A 23339-nucleotide genomic window follows, 5' to 3' on the forward strand; every position below is an offset into this window, starting at 1 on the left:
AAGGTTCCAACAATGAACTTAGCCTTAAGATGCTGTTGGGAAACCGGGCCCTGGCGTGTCTTCCTCCGCCTTTCTCTTTCCTTCCAACTGCTGTGTGACAAATGTATTAATACAACCATTTTTCAGTTCAGAGGCAGTGTCTTTTCCAAAAACAGCTGCTCTTCCAAGCCCAGTTATGAACTGCATAGATTTCTTTGACTTGCTTTCACGAGGCTCTGGTTAGCTACTAAGGGCTTCTTCTATGAAGGCTCTTTAAAAACAGGTTATGAAAAAAATTTGTCATGAAAGTAATGAATTCAGAGGCATAACTAAGACTTTCTTGTACTTAAGTGCCTCAAGCTTCACTGCAACCAATGTCATTTTGGTTCACAAGCAGACATGTATGCTCATATATTTATCCAACGGCAGCAACAGAAAATTACAGGCCTCTCCAGCCTCACAGTGAGTCCTTTATAGCAGAGTCTTTTAATGAGGGCTTGGTCTGTTGTTCTCAAAAATATTATTTTCTGGGTAAGTCAACTTGGCCTTGGCCTCTTCTGGTCATTCCAAACAAAAATACATCTACAAGTTCAATACTTCCGTCTCCCCAGGAAACATAACCCAAGTCATAGACGTTCTCTCTGCTGCCACATGGAAAGCAGTACCAGAGCACCAAGTATGGGACCAAATAGGCTCCTTAACTTCTAACCCCAAGCTATAAGACTGCTGAGCAATGAATCAAATGGCTACCCAAATGATTTGCATTGAGCCCTTTATTTTGACTGACTATGCACACTCCCTGGACTATAACCACGCAAGCAATCGTCACATACACTGCTGCTACTCTGTTCATTGTCCATCTTGATTGCCTAGTCAAGTTTACCCCTACCTACATGTACAGTGCCTTCAAAAAGTACACACATAATGTCAAAGTGAAATTGTGATTCTATATTTTTACTAATTAAAAGCTGAAATGTCTGGAGTCAATAAGTATTCAACCCCTTCATTATGGCAAGCATAAATAAGTTCAGGAGTAAAAATATGTTTAAGTCCTAAGTTAAATGGACTGTGCAGAAATAGTATTTAAAATGCTTTTTGAATAAATACCTCATCTCTGTACCCCACATTACTAACCTAATTGACAGAATGAAAAGGAAGCCTGTACAGAATAAGCGGTATAAATCATTTCTGAAAGCATTGTACATATTACCTCAACTACCTCGTACCCCTACACATTGACTCAGTACCGGTACTCCTTGTGTATATAGTGTCATTGTTGCTATTTTACAGTGTTAATATTTCCTTTTTATTTATCAAATATTTATTTTTTATTTATCAAATATTTATTTTTTATTTATCAAATTTTTCTTTTTACCTCTGCATTGTTGGGAAAGGGCCCATACAGTAAAAAGCATTTCACGGTAAAGTCTACAGCGGTTGTAGTCAGCGCATATGACAAATACATTTGATTTTGTCATGCAACAACATTCCTGTTGTCAAGAAATCAATAAAGTGAGCATTATCCATATTAAGCCCTCAAATCTCCCCTCCCTTGTGCTTACTGTAAGTGTGAAGGGAATGTACCTTCTGAGGTTTTAAATGCAGGTAAAATATTTAACACACATTGCATAAAGTGAGGGACTTGAAGTGCCCTATATCCTCTGGGTATAAGAGAGGAATCCAATGCTAAACTACACTATAAATGCAGTCAATGTAATTGAATTTCCAGTCATACACACAGCACAAATCTGCACCGTAAAGTAACATTCTTTGCCCACGTGGATTTTCCCCGCCTCCCCATTCCACCAGCTCCATACCTCGCACTGAATGCTAGCAGCTCATTTCAGCTGGGGCTGGAGAAAAGGGTGCATAGTTATCGGTGCAACACACCATCCAGAGTCAGCAGCTCAGGCCAACAGAAATTACTCAATGGTGTAGTGAAAAAGGTCACATGCCAGTAGATACCGGGGCGTCGTGCTGCTGTGACCTGCCTTTCGGATGTTCTCATTAAGCCATGGAGAATAGAAAAGATGGATGAATGTGAAACAGCATTCACTTATTTGGTTCTGCAGGAGTGGTTGGATGGCATTTCATCTCTAACCTCCAGTTATGGTTTCCCTAATCATTTGCTCATGCTCCTGACTGAAAAAAAGAATGCATTTGATGGAGTAGAGGCTAACAAAAAAAAGTTAATATTTTTGATTGATATTGCTTTTGATGAAATATGTCAGAGCCAAGATCCATTTAAAAGCATTAAAGTACATTTGTGAACTCGACATAGGAAAGCTCACCTTGTGGCTTTCTACAGCAATGGGCTGTTCAGTTCCCACTGGAGATCGCACTGAACTCAACCTTGAGTATCCTTAAATAAATTTGCAACTCCTATGTGGATATAGCACTTAACGCTCAGTCTGATAAATGGACCGCTTCTCAGAGGCCGGAGCGTTTCGGGGAAAGCACATTCTAGATACACACAAACGGAAAGTGGAAAGTTTCTTCTGACAGGATAAAACATTGAGCTCAAACAACTCCATGACTCCTGCTCATCTGATGGATCAGGTTACCCATGGATGTGGAATTTAGGCTGATTCTCCTTTCCATTTCCATTGCATGTGCAAAGTCTGCTATAGGCTGAAGTGTAGTACAATTCTGTGCCTACTCTTCACTTTACTACTCAGGACATTTTCAACCTGGATCTGTTGTTATCCCAAACCGCAGTAGCCAGCTACTCTTCTCATCTGGGAATTTCAAACCCTCCATTGGAAAGCTGGAAAAAAACATTTTTTTCCACTGCTTTGTCCCCATTTCTGAGTTCTCTGTTCCAAATGACTGTTTAGCCTGACCATTCTCTTTGGATTAGAGAATTAGAGAACTATATTGCATTACAACATGTAGCTCCTGTTCTCCCCAACACCAAATAACTCGTCGCAAATGTTGCTGAACTAAGAATTATGCATCGGTGTAAGCAGTGGAAAGAGCCATTTCACCCATCATGATGGGCTGAATAAACCATATCAATCCAACGGTCCATTTCAGAGGCCATGCTGTGCCACAATGTGTATGCCTAATGAATGTGATGCAAGAGTGCTCTGTGGGGGTAGAGAATTGATCACTGGCTGGCTTCCATGTGACTGAAAAGAACACTACATGGCTGTGTCGGACAATTCAATCTAATGCATTGTGTCATTCATTCCAATCAGACCTCTTGTCAATGGTGTCTGGTTTCCTCTCTAAACACAACTTTAGGAGACAATCATTTTGAGGTCAGTATAGCATCTGAAGGGTGCACCCCCAAATAGCACCCTATATAGTGCACCACTTTTGACCAGAGCTATGTAGGTGGTAGGGTGCCATGTGGGACTCAAACAGTACCATGTAGACTTACCTGCTGACGGCCAGTGTGAGCTCCCCCATGCAGGCCTTGATCCTGTTCTGGGCCTCCATGTGTGTCATGGTCTCTGTGCTGTCGCCATTGATGGCCAGGATGGTGTCCCCAGGACACAGGTCCCCCTGTGCCGCCTTACTGTCCGGTGTTACCTAACCACCAAACAAAGATACACAAAAAAATATATTAGGGTGGAAGTGCCACACCCAGCCAAAATGCAATAATACTGACAGTCTATTCAGGCTGTAATGCTACCTACCCTAGGACTATAGGTTTACATATCCTAACGCGAAAAGCAGCGAGTGACACAGCAAAATGAGTAGGCAGCCACTAAAATGGTTATTAAGGCTTGGTAATTTGAACTCTGCAATCAATTTAACGTTGTCAAATTGTGAAATGAGTGTCAAGGCATTGATAGCCACCATTATTATATGACAAGCAGGTTCTAAAACAATGAAATTCAACAGAAGACAAAATGTGCCTCACTACCTAAATAAAATCATATCACCCAAATCTACAGGATATCAACAATACCCAATTCCCTGTATGATGTACTACTAGGACTCATAAGGCTCTGGTCAAAAGTGGTGCACTATATAGGATATCGTTTATTTTTTTTTAAAGATGCACCCAGCCAATGAGTGCTGTCCATCCGAACAACGGCCCTCTAACGAGACCTGTCTAACACTGAAATCCAGTGCAGGTTCCTCTCTATGGTCCTCACTCAAGATATATTAAGCCCCTGTGGACATTTGTCTGGGCCCCAGAGGAGGGAGAAGGAGGTTTCACCTACTTCCTCCGAGTACGTTTCCCCTTCAGACACTTGTTTACATAACAGCAATTTTCCATAATTACCCCCCCTCCATCGCCCATGCCTCCATTACCGGACATCTTGATTTGGCAGACAGAGGTCAAATGAAACCAAGCATCACAACAGTCCATCCCCCCATATAACTAGACCAGCCATAGGAAGGGGCTGTTTTTTTGTTTGCACCAAAAGAAAAGTAGTGAAAGAAAACAGATTAAAGACAGTGTGTAGGTGAGGTTGGAAGAACAAAAAAGGGCTGATTTGAAAACCACACCACAAATAGAAGTACAAAAAAATATATGTTCAATTACAATTGTACATGATATACTCAGTATACAAGAGGGGTGGCCATCAACATCCTTTCTCTATGACACACATGGATGAACAGAATATTTTACCTCCTGTGACATGAAAACTTTGTTGGACCGAACCCTAACCAATCCATACTTCAAGCAGAGTGAAGATGTTTGTTAAATGTCAGAAGTGTCACTATTCTGTAATCAATTTCTTTAAGCGCTTGCACAGCTCTCACTCCATAAAAGAGCAATCGCAACTTGATCTCAATATGGCACATTACTCTGAATGCTGTCTGCAAGTTACAATAGAATAGATTATCATTGGGACCAATGGTTGGAACACAATTGTGTTAAAATAATATTTTGACACAGCCCATTATAAATAAAATGGCAGCCGACAGTTTAATAATTTAAGAACAATGTTAATGTTCTTGGGAAACTCTGATCTATAGCACTTCACAATATCTATGGAGAAAAAGTGAGCAGGAGGAGTTCCGCAGCAGGAGAGCAGGCCAGCACACTGAGCAGTGCTTTGAGAGGAAAAGCATATAAATTCATGGCCCATGAAAAACTAATAGCCGAGACAAGAGTTTCAGTGTGGAATGCCTAATTTACAGCCTCTGACTCCCCTCTCGGTCACAGGCAGTCCCAGTTAACTTAGGGGTCACTGCCATGGGGTCTGACTGCGCCTGAGAAAACAGAGGTGTATTGTGAACGATGTGGCTGTGTCACGGTGCAGGAGGTTGTGTTGTTATTGTAGAGGGACAAAGACCAGGGTCAGGGCATGAATGGCCATCCATAGGAGACTCACTCATGCTCTCACACCAAGCCTTTATTCAGAACACACGCTCGGATGCATTTACACAAACTCCCAACAATACACACTATACCGATGCTATTAGTAAAACAAGCAGTCCCTGTTTAAATGTATGGAGGGTGTTTGGTGAAAGGTTCAGACTCCAGATCCCTTTAGGCATATTTTATGAAAATCGATTGCATGCATATTCAGTGCATTCCTTGAGCAATCTAAAAACATTGAGTCACTCTAGAATGTGGTCCCTTCACACAATGAGACACAGTTAATCAGTAACACATTCAGTCAGATAACGGTTAGCATATTACATTTTAATGTCACAAGGGCCATGGGGCCTGCCAAAGACTGAGCTAGTCCCCCAACGTACAGTAAGTGTTTGCTTGGAAACAGCAGGATCAATAGTGCTTGGTGAGGTGTGAAATAAGGCAGGGTCAAAGTATTGTTTAGTGTCATCATTGTGTGCCACAGTACAGCAGCTTTTATCTCAACAGTTTTGCCCTGTGGGCCTGACTGACCGGTAGGCAAGGCAACAGAAAGGCTCACATGGTGAAACACAGGAATGATGCTGGCAACCAGACAAACAACTATGTTTGCTTGCTTGTTGATGGAGACGCTTACGGAAAAGCATTACTTGCTACTTTACAAAAATCCTAATGCCGTTTGATTGTCGCACTCTTACAAAGGAGTTGAAATGAGCCAATGCCATAAACAATGGAACAGCTTATGAGTAAATACATTAGCTCTCTAATGAGATGGCAAAGCCAGGGAGAGAGCTCCTGAACTTCAATACAGCCAAGGGGGGGGTGTTGTAGCTTACCATGCTGCGTACATGACCATGGCGTCAGTCATTGAGTAACGCTCTGATTCCAATCGGTGTAGCTAAATGTCTGTTCATTGCAAATGAGTCCACTCCTTGCAGTGCAGTCCATTGACCAATATCCATTATTTTATTTGTGACTCTTTACTGAGTATGTGCTAGAATTGTATAAATGAATTTGTCATTTGTATGACGGTAATTGAAACCATGTTGAATGCCTCAAGTGCTGGAAATGGCTGCAGGAAAATATTGTCAGACAAAAAGTAAGTAAATCTAATTTGGCTGTAAGCCACATGGCTCTTCTTAGGTATGCAGCACAGAGACAGAACGCTTAGGGGCACAGAGACAATAGCGGGGTTCGAATACTCATACTAACCATACTATTTGTGACGTGAATGGAGTAAATAGTACACTTACTGGTCATAGTATGGATATAGTTAGTATGCCAAAAGTTTCCGGATGTCGTACTAAAGTCGCCAAAATATGAAGTATACACGCAGAGGCCACTATTTCCGTACTTTAGAGCCCATAAGGCAATTCTTCAGGAAATAGGCGTGCTTTACATCGTTTTCAGATTTGAAGAAAATGGCAGAAAATATGCAGCTGAAGTACAATGAGAGCAGATACAAATTCATTGCTTTAATTATGACAAATGTTAAGAAAATGTTGAGCAATGTAATAAAGTAATGTCTTCTCAAATAAGTTACCTTACACATTATGTTGGCTGACAATTTGTTAGCTACGCTGTCCTTGTTAGCTACGAACTGCATATCATTACAGCAGTATGTACCGGTATGTTGTTAGCTAGCTACCTAACATTAGTTGCCTAACGTTACTTATACATCAAACTTGCCAGTATATTAACTATAGGCTAACTAGTAGAGGTCGACCGATTATGATTTTTCCACGCCGATACAGATTGGAGGACCAAAAAAAGCCGATACTGATTAAATCGTCCGATATTTGAAATAATTACAACAATACTGAATGAACAATGAACACTTATTTTATTTTATTTTTAATATAATATATAAATAAAATCTATTTACTCTCAAATAAATAATGAAACATGCTCAATTTGGTTTAATAATGCAAAAAAACAGTGTTGAAGAAGAAAGTAAAAGTGCAATATGCACCATGTAAAAAAGCTACCGTTTAAGTTCTTTGCCGTTAACTTAAAACGTGGTAGGCAGCCTTTTTTTTTTATAAGATAAGTTTAATGCTAGATAGCAACTTACCTTGGCTCCTTGCTGCACTCACGTAACAGGTGGTCAGCTTGCCACGCAGTTTCCTCGTGGAACGCAATGTAATCGGCCATAATCGGCATCCAGAAATGACTATTACCGATTGTTATGACAACTTGAAAATCAGCCATGCTGATTAAAATCGGTCGACCTCTACTAACTACCCAACATTTATTGACTTGATTATTCCCGTCATTCTTAGCGTAGCTAAATGGTAAAGTCGTTGTGCGTTCTCAATGGACATTCGGGTGCTTTTGTAAATTCACTCCAGCTATCTAATCCGATTTCAGAGCACTCTCAGAGCGCAGAATAATGAAATCATGAGCGTGCAACACCCATTGAATATGGCCGGTGTCAGTAAACGTAGGCAAAAAAGCATAATTAAATTGTTGCCTGCAGCACAGTCACCAACGTTCTGGATAACCAGCTCTGCTAGGGTGAGTAAAATGGTCAGAGTGGTCTCATTTGTATCTGGAAGAAGCTAGCAAGCCAGCCAACATTAGCGTGGATGCTTGGCTGATGTTAAAAGGTCAGAACGCTCAAAATCAACCCTACTCCTCGGCCCGAGCGCCCAAGGTGCGCTCCAAAAGCAAAAAGCTTAATTTACAAACGGACAATCTGACAACACTCTGAATTTGAGCACACTCTGGCACTCCAGACTGAATTTAACACACCCAAACTAATTTGTTATGCTACCTAGCTAGCAAGAGGTTGCATAGCAACAAATTCAACTTCCAGTAGACAGGCAAAGAGCTAGTACACTCAACTGAAAGGATACTGTTAGTTTACAGTATACTAAAATGTCATAGTATATACTCATTAAGTATGTAGTATACAGTATGTTAGTATGGGTATTCAAACACAGCTAATGTGTTCAGCACTATGGTGTTAGGGTAAACAATCATAAAACAGCAAGTGAACCAGAAAGGCCTGTAAATCAAATTTAGGAAGAACCAGGAGAAGGAAAAAAAATATTTACTGCCTGGTAGATACATCCTTCTCTTAAAAATAACTTATAAATTCAGAGGAAAGGAAAATATAACAGAGTTCAAATGTCGGTGAAGTAAACCTCGCTTTACACTTGAAAGAAGGAAACTTCGACATTACGAGTCAAGTACAGAAGACTCTAGCTTGATCCACTGAGACAATACATCTCTGATAAAGAGTAAAAGTCAGCGACCTCAGTCACAGTCAGTAGAGAAAATACACAAGGTTTGTAAAGGCTTGATATGTATAGACCTTATGAACTGGATCTGACCTTGGCATCAGTGTGTAGGTCCACAACAACTGTATAGCCTACCTAGCGAACTAATGTTTCCAAGAAAGTTGTGGGGAAGTTATGTAAAATAACCAAAATATAACCTTTAGGGAACGTTACGGGAAAGTTCTGTATTAGCTGGGAATCATCCATTCTCAGAAAAGGAAACTTGTGAATAATCCTTAATAAACACACATTTTTGTATTAAATTTACATTACATGGAGCAGTGAACTACTGTCTCAGAGGAAAAATGCTTGTCAATTGGCACCATTAGCTGGCCACTTGCGTCATATCGTGCATGAGAGTTGAATTGACATTGATTTAACAAGGTTTTATCCCACACATCCCTTCAAAGTGCTTTGGGAATTACATCAGTGACCTGGCTGGGTACCCTGACTGGCAATTTAGATGCACGAGTCCTATGGACATCACATTCATCAACTCCAGCCCAATTCCCCAACCTCAGAAAATTAGCACCTTTAGCTACAAACCAGCTGCTGCTATCAGGACTGTGTACTCGGACCCAGAACTTTCACTGTCTCAGAATGCAGGTGTTCTAGATCATGAACTCAGATATGCGCAGGGGAATCTTCCCTCTGTGTAAAATAGAGTGCCGCTGAGCATTTGGATGGAAAAACACTGAAGTATCTCGCCGGTTAGGCATGTCTACTCTGCTTTTTCCTAAATGGTTACGCTGAGCTTGAACCATGTGGGGGTTGGGTTGTCCAAATGTCCCCATGTGGATTCCTCATTGTAACCTTGCTACATCAGTACTACATATGGTGTAGTACGTACACTCATGGGGCAGTATAGCAGGAATGCAGTGAATGTGATTAATAGCAAGCCGGGAATACTATATCAGCAGAATTGAACAACAATAGATCTATCGTAGCATATAACTAGCCCCCTGGTTCAGTGATTCTCAAGCCTGGACCTGGGGACCCAAAGGGGTGCAAATGTTTTTCCCTAGCACTAAAACACCGGATTCAAATCAAAGCCTGATGAGTTGGTGTGAATCCAATGCGTAGTGCTAGGGCAAAAACTAAAATATGCACCCCTTTGGGTCTCCGGGACCAGGCTTCAGAACCGTCGCCCTGGATGAGCCCAGCTGGATTCCATTCCCACCATTATAAGTTTTTTTTAAAGTTGGAGTTGACTACATACGACACTTTGACTTGGTGTTATGGACTGGGTCTGATGCTCTTTTAAGCCCCATTGGATCTCACTCTAACCTGTGATTAACATCACATACGGCACCCCATTTCCCATATAGTGCACTAGTTTCTACCATTTGGGACGCACACAACCAGTGACATCGGCCAAAATCTGACAAAGCTTGAATCATAGCCTTGTTATAGTGCCAACAATGCAGTTTGGGTATGGTATTGATCTAACCGGCCTAATGAAGATTTGAGAAAGTCTAATGTCGTCTTGGTACAATGAAAACCACAGTCATGATATCAGATGATCAGTCCTTACACTGAACAAAGTAAAAGGTACTGTAAACGCAAAGCTCTTCAGGCCTTTAAAAAAACAACTAGGCCAAGTGATTATGTCAATGGCCTGGAACATGAAAGAGGGTACCTTCAGCTGACCTGGAGTCAGTCTTCTCTCATGAATCAAAATCAAAAAATGACATCCTTGGTTGGAGTGGTAGTTAAAGGGTCTGGAATCTTACAGCTGAGACAACAGCTGGAATCCCTCAGCAGTGCCACAATCTCTGAAGAAAAACAAATGTCAACACCCGGCCAACTCCAGGAGCCCACCACAGTTTACCCTTGACTGAGACCAACCATTGGCTACTGCCGAATCCACTGCTGGGCCCCCGACTCATTCAGAACCTTAGAAATCGACCCTTTACCCATATTTTGCGGTAAAGCAAGATTGTTTGAGCTTTTATATATTATATTGATATTATACATGATTATAGCCTATTATATGGATAATATGTGACAGCCATAGTAAGCTACTGTGTGGTTAATAGTATATCATGTGGGCCAATAGACACTCTGCCCCGCATCGTATGGCAACATTGTAGCAAGTTTGTTTGGGTCTTCTTGGCAGACAGAATGATAGAGGCCTCGTCATTGTATCAATCTCATTATGGCGTCTGAGCGCACAGGCGGCGTCATTGAAGCCATCTCAATTTTGAAGTAGTCAATTTTCTTCTACTTCTATGAGTTACAAAGGGTGCATACTGCCACCTGGAGTGCGTTGTTTGAACAGGTATAAAGCCAAGCTTGGCGTTTTACTGCCACCTGCAGTTGAGAAATGTTTACTCACAAATACAATTCATTTGCTGATCCCTCCTGACAACCTAGATAGTAATAATAATAAGAATTCTTCAACCCATAGGAATTCCCACCAAGTTGACTACTTCAAAATGGTTAAAGTCCTCAACAGGGGAGAACGACTGCCACGGAAGTTCAAGGCCGACCACGGTACTGCAGGCATTGTTTTCAGAAAACAGGTCAAATGCTCAATCTTCGTGTAAATAAATATTTAAAATTTAAAAAAGCAGAAGTTGAGAATAATTTAGTTGCTAATTAATTTATATATATATTTATTAACTTCACTAGGGTAGGGGGCAGCATTCGGAATTTTGGATGAAATGCATGCCCAAATTAAACTGCCTGCTTCTCTGGCCCAGAAGATATATGCATATAATTGGTAGATTTGGATAGAAAACACTCTACAGTTTCCAAAACTGTTAAAATAGTGTCTGTGAGTATAACAGAACTGATTTGGCAGGCGAAAACCTGAGAAAAATCCAACCAGGAAGTTTTTTGTTGTTGTTGGTTTTGTAGTTTTCTATTCAATGCCATTACAGTATCCATTGACTTAGGACTCAAATTGCAGTTTCTATGCCTTCCACTAGATGTCAAGTCTTTAGAAATTGTTTCAGGCTTATATTCTGAAAAATGAAGTAGTAAGATTAGTCGGAATGAGTGGACCCTAAAGTGTCCGAGAGAGTGCCTTTCTTGTTTACCTTTTAAATTGACGACGTTATTGTCCGGTTGAAATATTATCGATTATTTAGGCTAAAAACAACCTGAGGATTGAATTTAAACATCGTTTGACATGTTTCTATGAACTTTACGGATACAATTTAGATTTTTTTGTCTTCGTTTTGACTGCGTTTGAGCCTGTGGATTACTGAAGAAAATGCTAACAAAAACAGAGGTTTTTGGAAATAAAGAGACTTTATCGAACAAAAGGAACATTTATTGAGTAAATTAATGTCTACTGAGTGCAACCATATGAAGATCAAAGGTAAGGGTTTAATTTTATCTCCATTTCTGACATGTGTAACTGTTCACCTTGGCTGGCTACTGTTTGTAATGATTTGTCTAGTGGGCTACGTTCTCAAATAATCGTAAGGTATGCTTTCGCCGTAAAGCATTTTTAAAATCTGACACCGTGGTTGGATTCACAAGAAGTTCGTCTTTAAACCTATGTAAAATATGTTTTGTTTCCTGAATTTTTATAATGAGTATTTCTGTATTTGAATTTGGTGCCCAGCGTTTCACTGGCTGTTGAAGAGGTGGGACGCTACCGTCTCACGTGTCCAAGAGAGGTTAACTTCTTATGGCTGCAATCCCGTTACCGGGATGATATGACAACAGCCAGTGAAAGTGCAGGAAGCCAAATTCCAAAAACAGAAATCTCATAATTAAAATTACTCAGACATACATGTGTCTTATACCATTTTAAAGGTAATCTTGTTAATCCCACCAAAGTGTCCGATTTCAAATATGCTTTTCAGCGAAAGCACTACAAACGATTGTTAGGTCACACCAAACCACAATAAGCACAGCCATTTTTCCAGCTTAAGATAGTAGTCACAAAAAGCAGAAATAGATCAAATTAATCACTAACCTTTGATGATCTTCATCAGATGACACTCATATGACATCATGTTACACAATACATTTATGTTTTGTTCGATAATGTGCATATTTATATCCACAAATCTCGGTTTACATTGGCGCCATGTTCAGAAATGCCTCCAAAATATCCAGAGAAATTGCAGAGAGCCATGTCAAATAACAGAAATACTCATCATAAACTTTGATGAAAGATACATGTTCCACATAGAATTAAAGATACACTTGTTCTTAATGCAACCGCTGTGTCAGATTTCAAAAAAACTTCACGTAAAAAGCACACCGTGCAATAATCTGAGACGGCGCTCAGATTTAACAACATTTCTTCGCCATGTTGTAGTCAACAGAAATACGAAATTACATCATAAATATTCCCTTACCTTTGATGATCTTCATCAGAATGCACTCCCAGGAATCCTAGTTCAACAATAAATCGATGTTTTGTTCGATAATGTCCATTATTTTCAAGTAGCTACTTTTGCTAGCATGTGTAGTACACGTGTCCAAACGCTCGCGCAGATGCAGGCAAACGTCGGACGAAAACTTCAAAAAGTTATATTACAAGTCGAATAAACTGGTCAAACTAAGTAGAGAATCAATCTTCAGGATGTTGTTATCATATATATCCAATAACGTTCCAACCGGAGCATTCCTTCGTGTCTGTAGAAGTTATGGAATGCAAGGCGATATCATGAGGAATGCAGCCTCAGAATTCTCACTTCCTGTTTGGATTTTTTCTCAGGTTTTTGCCTGCCATATGAGTTCTGTTATACACAGACATAATTCAAACAGTTTTTAGAAACTTCAGAGTGTTTTCTATCCAATACTAATAATAATATGCATATATTAGTAACTGGGACTGAGGAGCAGGCCGTTTATTCTGGGCACCTTTCATCCAAGCTACTCAATACTGCCCCTGCAGCCATAAGAAGTTAACTAGGCAAGTCAGTAAAGAACAAATTCTTATTTACAATGACGGCCTAGGAACAGTGGGTTAACTGCCTTGTTCAGAGGCAGAATGACAGATTTTTACCTTGTCAACTCAGGGATTCGATCTAGCAATCTTTCGGTTACTGGTCCAATGCTCTAACCACTAGGCTACCTGCCGCCCCAAACTGCTAATGGCAGTCTGCAGTACCCCGGTCGGCCTTCACCTTGAGTTAATGAGGGGGCAGCACTGAGCTAGCCTGCAACGTCACATCCAGGTGTAGCTCAAAATTGGCATTTTATGGGTCCATGAGATGCGATCTTAACCCACTTCATATGGCTTCAATTCACAATAGTCTTCACATAGGAATGAATGGTGTCACGTGATCGATGCTTTGTCCATTCATATACAGTCATTGGGCACTGCCCATTCTAAAATAAGCTTTTGGGCCTTATAGTCTTCTATCGTTGGGTGTATTCAAGCAGTAAGCCTAACGATGCCGACTGTAGACCAAAGTATGCAAGTGAAATCGGGGGAACTATCTGTGGCAGCCGAAAGTTGGACACTGTAGGGGTTTTCTAATAGCAAGGCTCAGATCAACACGGAATCAACATAGCCAGCCTGCTCTCAGACGTAACATAGTAAATGTATCTTGAACACTCAAATTAGTATATGTTAGGCATAAGACAGGTTACTTAAGGCAAAAATTTGAAATGTCTAGCAACCCAAAAATTGCGTGTTTAGATTCAATCACTGACTTTTTAGCATTTTAACAAATACTTACTACTTTTTCGCTACTTTGCATGTTAGATAACCCTTCCCCGAACATTAGCCATCTAGGTAACATATCATACAAATTATAATTTGTAACATATACGTAGTGGATGAACATCCACAATTAATACATACCAAATCTAATTGGACTGTTTTCAGTTTACATTTGTTATGTTACGTCTACTCCTGAGTTCAGGTTGACATAGCGGCTTTTGTTTCTAAAAGTTTTTGTATCAATGTCGAAATAAACTTTCCTATACGCCCATATCAAACACTCAAACTGGAAACATAACGTGTGTACAATTAATTGGTTAGAGAAGTCTATCGCTTTTCATTTGTATCCCCTGTAGTTTTAGAACAAAGTTGGTTCCTGTTTCAGCACGTATTTGGCCACGGTTCGCGTGGGTCATACAAAAAAACATAATGACTGGTTGACAAACAGTGCCTCCCACAATGCAGGTGATGGCTGCATGATGCAGTTGGTGAGAAGCAACTGCAGCGACTTGATCAAAATTGCATGACCTTTGATCACATAATTTTTGTGAAGTTCATGCAGTAGACGTAGTCGCACACAACTATAATGCAACACTTAGAACGGCGATGACAATAAAAGTGATCCACTCGAACGCGCCCATTCTCTATGTTGGCAGAGCAGATTAACAACCGTCGCATTTCACAATGACCGCATGGTAACACGCTACACTTCATTCAACAGTTGGCTACTTTACCATGCGAGAAGACCTTAACAGTTAAATTGTATACTACATGGAAAGTGAACACCTAATAGATACAGAATGTGTGGGTGTTTGGGGTAATAAACAGCAGCCCTACAACCGCACAATGTGGTGAGTGCCACACTTGAATAAACTTCCACGCACGAGCGGGAGGATAGTTTTCACCGTCTGACTTGAACTATAGGAAGCGGGACACTGCGAGCCTCTGAGAATATGCTGACAGCACAATCACGTAAACACTTGGATGTGAATATGGTCAAATGAAAATCTGTGGTTTTAGAAGGATTGAGGCGGGACAGTCGATCGGTGAAATGTGTCAGCCTCGTTTGTGTATCATTTTGGCATTCGTTGTCGAAATACAACCTCAATTCACAATAAGGGGTGGCGACAAATTACATGAAAATCATTAGACCCAACGCAGCAATCGTATTTTGACATGAAATTAAATCAATGGGAACACATTTAGGCTACATACCCTCGAAATAGTTAACGGTGTACTAAAGTCCCTTCCACCGACCAGTCGAAAACCCCAAGGTGAGGGTCCCTTCAGTGTCACGGTCTGGGGCATAGTTGATTTAGAAAAATTATATCCGTAGGAACTGTGCGATAAACTGTGCAAAACAACTAGGTTCACCACCTATGAGCTGCTAGGCAACACTGTCTCTGTCGCAAAAACTTTCTTCTCCACTTGATTCAACTTTAAATAATAAAACCGCCTCTGACGTGTGATGGGGAGTTGTTGTGTGAAGCCGCCTGACTGCCCGCCTCGCACAGAGTTTAATATGAATGGGAGGGTGCAACGAAACGGGGTTCCATGGAAACGGTTCACTCTTTATTGGTTTAGATTGCCAGACCATCTAGATTAGAAGTACATATTGTAGTTTTTTAACTAAAGAAAAAAGTACAAAATTGGAATAGATGGGACATTAGACTTCAGTTCCCAGGGTCCAGTTAGTAGGCGCATGTGTATAGTAGGACAGCGTTTTTTTAAACACCTGCATATACACAGGCAGCCAATTCTGATCTTGTTCCACTAATTGGACTTTTGACCAATCACATCAGCTCTTTTTCAGATATGATCTGATTGGTTAAAAGACCAATTACTGAAGAAAAATAAATCAGAATAGGGCTGCCTGTGTAAATGCAGTTTGAGCCTGCTTGGTGTCACACTTTTGCTCAAACTAACACACTTGACTCCAACAATCAACTAATCAGGATTTTCAGTTTAGAATGCAATTAGTTTAGTCAGTCGTGTTTGCTATGGATGTGGAAAAAGTGTGACTCCTCTGACCAGGGAGGCCCTAAGTGAGATTAGGTTAGGGCTCCCCACCTCGAGGGAAAACATTTTATTGGCCCCACTCTTGACAGCGAAGAAAACATTTACGTTTTAAAGTTAATTTCCTGCAATTCTGCACATTTTACAATGGGGCAGAGAGAGAAGAATAGCAGTTTTAAAGCAAAATTCCTACAATTCTACATATTTTTCCATGACTTATGCCATGTTAATATGATAACTGAGTGAGAATGACTAACAAAATCAATGGGGGGACCATGCCCCTGGGCACATGCCCTGCGTGCCTATTTTCGATAGCTGGCTAGACTAACTACCAATCTAAAAATGTACATGGCTAATTGCCGGCTAATTGAGTGACTGACATAGCAAGAGAAAAACTGCTGATGCACAATGAAATTTCGAAATTGCACCTGGTGTAGTTTACTGCTCTTACTCTCAATAGCAATTTGAGAGCCCTACTGAGTTCCTACAAAAAGCGTCCGAGAGCCCTAAGCGACGGCTTATGCCTGAAGCCGAACCCTGACTCCAGCCCCAAGGACTGGAGTTGCCCATCCCTGACTTAGACCAGGGCCTCCCAAATTCGGTCCTGGGGCCCCCGCTCGGTGCAGGGGGGAGACCGAGTTTGGGAAACCCTGACTTAGACTATGAAGACCAAATCCATTGTGAACTTTAACCTATGCCAGAGAAAGCAACTGAACAATAGATACAACTGAAAAGTTATCATGTTGATATTGATTGAAAACATTACAATCTGGATGCATTCAAAAACAGGAAATGTAAATTAATTGTCTCTTCACCGATTTACCCAGTCAATTATACAGTGACTCACTGAGTATGATTTCTGTCTGGGAGTCTATGACCTCATAGACATTCCAGCATGGCTAGGCTAGCCCTGTGTCTGTACAAAATAGACATGGGAATTGAAGAAGTGTCTGAGGGTATGCTGGTGAACACTATTGTGTCAGAGTGAGTCAGGGGTACATACCTACCTGTGTCAGAGTAGCCTGACAGATGTAACTGATTTCTAATGATAACATATATAATGGTATTGAACAACAGTGTGTGTGTGTGTCAATGAGAGCATATCAAACCAGTGATGTTCTATGTGCCCTACATACTAAGGAGCCATAGTACACCTATAGGAGACACTGAGGTTAATCAGCTGCCTTTCAACCATGAGCTGTACAGCTCTGTCACAATGCCAGTGTCTGGAGAATGACTTCATCTGTGTCAGTGCAAGTGTTGCATAAACTGTTGATCATCAACCCTTCTGTTTGAAAACAATATATGTTTTTTGATGCCTATTCTCCCTTTAAAACACAGTGGAAATGTCTCTGATCAACACCACCAGTTTAAGGCCTTGTGTATGGCCTGCAGATGTACAATTGGTAACATTTTCAGTAAAATAAAAAAAAGTATATTTGTGGCTCACAGCTTGTTTCAGAGATTTATGTCGCCAGTGTTGCAGATGCCTCGTCATACAGTAAGAGACAGTGTGACACAGTGGAAACAATGGTGGCACTGCAACTCCACTGTCTAAAGAGAGAAATTAAGTTTAATTCATGTGGTTTGAAAAATGCTGAGTGGAACAACACCTTTCCCCCTCAGGAGACAGAAAACATTTGGCATGGGTCCCCAGATCCTCAAAATGTTATATAGCTGCACCATCGAGAGCATCCTGACTGGTTGCATCACCACCTGGTATGGCAACTGCTCGGCATCCGACCGTAAGACGCTACAGAGGGTAGTGCATCCGGCCCAGTACATCACTGGGGCCAAGCTTCCTGCCATCCACGACCTATATACTAGGCGTTGTCAGAGGAAGGCCCAAACAATTGTCAAAGACTCCAGTCACCCAAGTCATAGACTGTTCTCTCTGCTACCGCACGGCAAGCGGTACCGGAGCGCCAAGTCTAGGTCCAAAAAGCTCCTTAACAGCTTCTACCCCCAAGCCATAAGACTGCTGAACAATTAATCGATCAAAGGGCCACCCAGACTATTCACCCCCCCCTTTGTTTTTACAATACTGCTACTCGCTTTTTATTATCTATGCAGTCACTTTACCTCTACTTACATGTACAAATTACCTCGACTAACCTGTACCCCCGCACATTGACTCGGTACCGGTACCCCCCTCGTTATTGTTATTTTATTGTGTTGCTTTTTATGTAATTTTTTACTTAGGTTTATTTGGTAAATATTTTCTTAACTCTATTTCTTGAACTGCATTGTTGGTTAAGGGCTTGTAAGTACACATTTCACAGTAAGGTCTTGATTAGAAACAGATGTAATCGTTAGATAACCACAGCGCCAAAGTATCTCTAGTTAGCCTAAGTTTATAGTCTATACAACATGCTCATCAGCCAGGACTCACCAGTACAGTGAGTTGTGGTGATGGTCATAATGAATAGGAACTATTTGTAGCTCTTCCCTGCTCACGGAGGGTAGAGTCGATTTACCTTGCTATCCATCACTATATATGTAATCAAACATCTCTGTTTTTCAGTCACCCATACAGACACCAGGTGTTCCAGTTGAATGTTTAATGTAGTGCTTGGTTAAGGTTGCTGGAACAATAAACAGATGTGAATGGATTTGAACATGGCTCATTCATTTGTCATTTAATCAAATGAGAATAAGAGCAAGGTCATGTGTCAATGTGTTTGTAAGTACCCTTCACAGGAGGATCAGGCAACAGTGAATACAAAACACAGGCACAAACACAAACAGACACTCTTTCTGTCTCTCTCCCTAGCTCTCACTCACACACACAAACATGTACACCCACGCACATACAAGCACACAAACAACTTATACCCATTTCAGACAGAAGATGTGGTATATTGCCTGTAAAACATAGAAGGCTGTGTTTATATGATCCTCTTTCAAACAGCCCCTTAAATAACACCTGGCAGGTCCCTTTTATGCATATCAGTGGGTAACTGACAAATCGGAATTGGTGTTGCTAAACCATTGGGGCAGTTTGCATTTCAAATTAGGGAGGTGTTAAACAATGGAAGTCTTAATGAATTTGCCTGCAAAAAAAGCAGATAATCATTTATACAGACCCGATACCTGTATTTTGGTTACAGGGTCTGTGAAAATGCTGGAATCAGGCCTCCTGAGTGGTGCAGTGGTTTAGGGTGGCAGGTAGCCTAGTGGTTAGAGTGTTGGACTAGTAACCGAAAGGTTGCGAAATCAAATCCCTGAGCTGACAAGGTAAAAATCTGTTGTTCTGCTCCTGAACAAGGCAGTTAACCCACTGTTCCTAGGCTGTCATTGAAAATAAGAATTTGTTCTTAACTGTCTTGCCTAGTTAAATAAAATAAAATAAATTGCAGTGCTGGGTTTGAGTCCAGGCTCTGTTGCAGCTGGCTGTGATGGGGTGGCTCACAATTGGCTCAGTGTTGTCTGGGTTAGGGGACGGTTTGGCTGGCAGGGAGGTCCTTGTCCCATTGTGCACTAGTGAGTCCTGGGTGCAGTGCACGCTGACATGGTAGCACAGTGTTTTCTTCTGGCTGTCTTCCGGGCTAAGTGGGCATTGTGTCAAGAAGCAGTGTGGCTTGGTTGGGTTGTGTTTCGGAGGACGCACGGCTCTCGACCTTTGCCTCTCCCGAGTCCATACGGGAGTTGCAGCGATGAGACAAGACCGATACCACGAAATTGGGGAGAAACATGTAAAAAAAAATATATAAATACAAATCAAAAAACAATATAAACATCAGGAATCATGACTTCCAGTTGCTTTTTATTATCCATGTTTTTTTTTTAACCTCCTATCCCTTTCAGATATATAAAAAAAACTGTTAAAAAGAAGCAGGCATGATACATTAGTGGGATCTTTGTCTGTGTATGAAAAGGGTATTACTGTATCCGTGCATGTATGCTTCTAGAATGGCCTAATAAAAAGTTCATTAGAACCCTGTGCTCTGATGACCTCTGTCTTGGCATCAGCTGCATCTCTCCAGGGGTCACACACACTTTAATGACACCAACCCTCTCATTAACTCCCAACGAGCGCCAAAATGCTTGCGGATGCTTCCAATAAACCATGACCTAAACCCCTGTAAGTGATGGGAGGGAGGACCGGATAGACACTCTGCTATACTAGACTTGCCTAACAGGGTCTGGTTAACACACACCACCGCAATGCTGGATGCTGAGCTCAGCCTTCTCACTGCTTTGTTCTTCCCACAAACCATACAGCTGAGTGCCACTGATGCCAGCTCTCTCTCTCTCTCTCTCTCTCTCTGTCTCTCTCTCTCTCTCTCTCTCATCAACAGCGGCCATCTTGGATGCGTGGTCCAAACAGATTGTGTAGCAGCTGGTGGACAAAAAGCAAATTACTTAACAAACGCCACAGTAGGTCACCCGTTGGATTGGGCCTTTTATAATGTCCACTGACATCTCAGATAGAGCGGAGAGGAAAAGGAGGGGGCATGATATCAACTTGATCAGATTTGGTATCCTATTATTACTGTATGATAACAGAGCAAAGGAGCAATGATCAGGTACATTTTACAGCACAGGAGGTTGGTGGCACCTTAAAATGGGAGAGCGGGCTCTTGTTAATGACTGGAGCGGAATAGGTGGAACGGTATCAAATCCATCAAACACATGGTTTGCAGGTGTTTGATGCCATTACATTTGCTCTGTTGTGTGTTTTACAGGTAGGTCAAACAGTAGTTTTCATAAGCAAACATATACAGTATGTATGCTAATTTAGCTTCCATTACCTGTACACAAATCTTGTTAGATGAGGCGTGTTCAATTCAGTGAATTTGACATTACAGAAACATCAAATACCTGATTCACTGAACCAAACTGAAAATGAAGAGTAAGTATATTTTGCTGTAAATTCCAGACAGCGGGGTTAAGTACAATATATTGCTGTAAATGACAGAAATTAGCAGACAGCGGGATTAAGTACAGTATATTGCTGTAAATGACAGAAATTAGCAGACAGCGGGATTAAGTACAGTATATTGCTGTAAATGACAGAAATTAGCAGACAGCGGGATTAAATACACTAAACTTTCTAAATCTCATAAGAAGCATTAACAATCTGTGGTTAAAAAGGAATAAGCCTAAAATATATCTGGTGAGACGTAAAGCAGCAAACAAATGACATGAATACTCTTCAGTTCAGATTGATGTTTTTGTACTCTCCAGTGTGACAGTGCAGTGGATATTAATTATCTGAAAGCTCTAAGGAAGGACAGTAAGTAAGCAGACAATTAATCTCAAACAAGTCCTTTCAAACTGCCAGACACAAGCCGCGGTACAGGAACGGGTGTACTGGAACACTACATATTAAAAATGACACAGGCTAAAAACCAACGGGAAACACTTGATGTGAATGTATCCGATACCATCTGTGTTTGGGTTTTAAATTAGGTTGAAGTATTACAGAGAGGTTGTAAATAAATGTAATGAAAGCAGCCGATAACAGAAAAACAAAGTGCTAAAGTTAAAGGTGAGGTTGTAGACCCTATGGTTACACAGAGTTATGACTAAGAAGATAGCCATGAGCAGTGAAGTGTGGGGGGGGGGCATCTGTTGCTCTTCAGCATCTTCCACTCCCCTTTAAGTCCCCCCAACAATCCACACAGTGGTAGCTGATAAACCAGAGTTAGAGAGGAAATGGGCTAACAGTTGTCATAGGCGAGTCAGCCAGCCTCGCGCTACATCTTAGCCAGCCTCACACTACATCTTACCCAGTCTGAAGTGAAGTGCCCACCCACACACAGCAGGACAGAACAGCAGGGTGTGTTAGACAAGTCAGGTCCTGAATTTGAGACAGGCAATTACACGGTAAACTTAACAGGAAGGCGAGGCAGGATCACAGTCTTTCATTCAGAGTGACAGCTCTTCCCCTACTGTATGTGAGGAGAGCAGGACAGTGTCCGCACACAGGAGTCATGTTACCTCCCAGGCCCAGATATAACAGAGATAGCTAGTATGGAACGAAGTTTGGATCTTTGCGTGTCAAAAAAAGACACACGTCAAATAACACCATCTGACACGTTATTTGCACGTGCAAGCCAAGCGCTACCACTACTATCATTAGCACTATCATAGCTGTACAAATAAAGTCTGCAAACAAGCACACACCGGCCACGAATGATGCGTTTACAATAATGCATTGGTAATAAGGCAATCAGACACACAGTGTCAACCAATGAACCAAAGATGCGTGAGGGAGGGCTGAGCCAACTCACTCCCAGTCACACACTTAGCAGCCGAGGAGATTTAAAGCCGGTTCTAGGCACAACCTACACCGGCATATGCGAACTGTGCACCCAACTGTGAAGCTAGCTGTAGCGGAGCTTGGAGAAACTAGCGGGCCTGCTAGTGAGAGTGGTGGAGCCAGCACCTCCACACGTGGAGATGTATTCACTCAGTCAAGTAGGCCTACTTCGCGACCCGTGGCAACGCAGTCTTCTATGGACCAGTTTATGCCAAAGTCTATGTCTGTAGCAAAACAAGGTCAAATTGATATTGCATTGGCTAAAATGATTGCCACCGATTTCCAGCCAAATTATAGCAATAGTCTAAATCCAACATACACAATTCCAAGCAGGAAAACCCTTTCAAAATTACTTATTCCACAACTGTACAAGAGCACACAGGCTTCAGTGCGGGAAAGAGTCCAAAAAGCTACTGCAGTTTGCCTTACCACTGACTGCTGGACATCAAGGGTAACCACTTCTTACATGTCGGTTACATGTCACTTCATTGAAGATTTTTCGATGTCTAGCTGTCTTCTGGACTGCTTTGAGTTCAGCGAGAGACACACCTCAGAGAACTTGGCAGAGGAACTGTTGAAAGTGGCCAGAGAATGGCAAGTAGATGGAAAAGTGGTCTGTTGTGTTAGCGACAATGCAGCTAACATAACCAAAGCGATGAAAATACTTCCACAGGAGCACAGTAGGTGCTGAAAAACTAAAGTCTACACAATGCCAGATGGGGATGCCTGAGCTGAGGCCTAAACAAGACTGTACTACAAGGTGGAATTCAACATTTTATATGTTTAAGCGGTTTCTTGAGTCAAAGGATGCCATCATCTCTACCCTGGCCATTGTCAATGCACCTGTTGATGCTCTGACCCAAGAGGAAT

At 41.4% G+C, this 23339-nt stretch overlaps 1 protein-coding gene across 2 annotated transcripts in view; it reads right to left on the reverse strand.

The window, feature by feature from the left end:
• Positions 1-23339, reverse strand: part of LOC139537758 (PDZ and LIM domain protein 4-like) — a 66673-nt gene that overhangs the window by 21661 nt on the left and 21673 nt on the right. The window contains exons 1-2 of one of the 2 annotated variants that reach the window (XM_071339492.1): positions 15401-15730; positions 3365-3516 (exon numbers count right to left, since the gene is read on the reverse strand). In XM_071339492.1, coding sequence (XP_071195593.1) covers positions 3365-3516; positions 15401-15493 — 245 coding nt within the window. In that variant the 5' untranslated portion in view covers positions 15494-15730. Of the gene's footprint in view, positions 1-3364; positions 3517-15400; positions 15731-23339 lie in introns of those variants that run through there. The other variant, XM_071339493.1, reaches the window with a different exon arrangement.

This window comes from Salvelinus alpinus, chromosome 13, assembly GCF_045679555.1.
Source record: "Salvelinus alpinus chromosome 13, SLU_Salpinus.1, whole genome shotgun sequence".
NCBI lineage: Eukaryota > Metazoa > Chordata > Actinopteri > Salmoniformes > Salmonidae > Salvelinus > Salvelinus alpinus.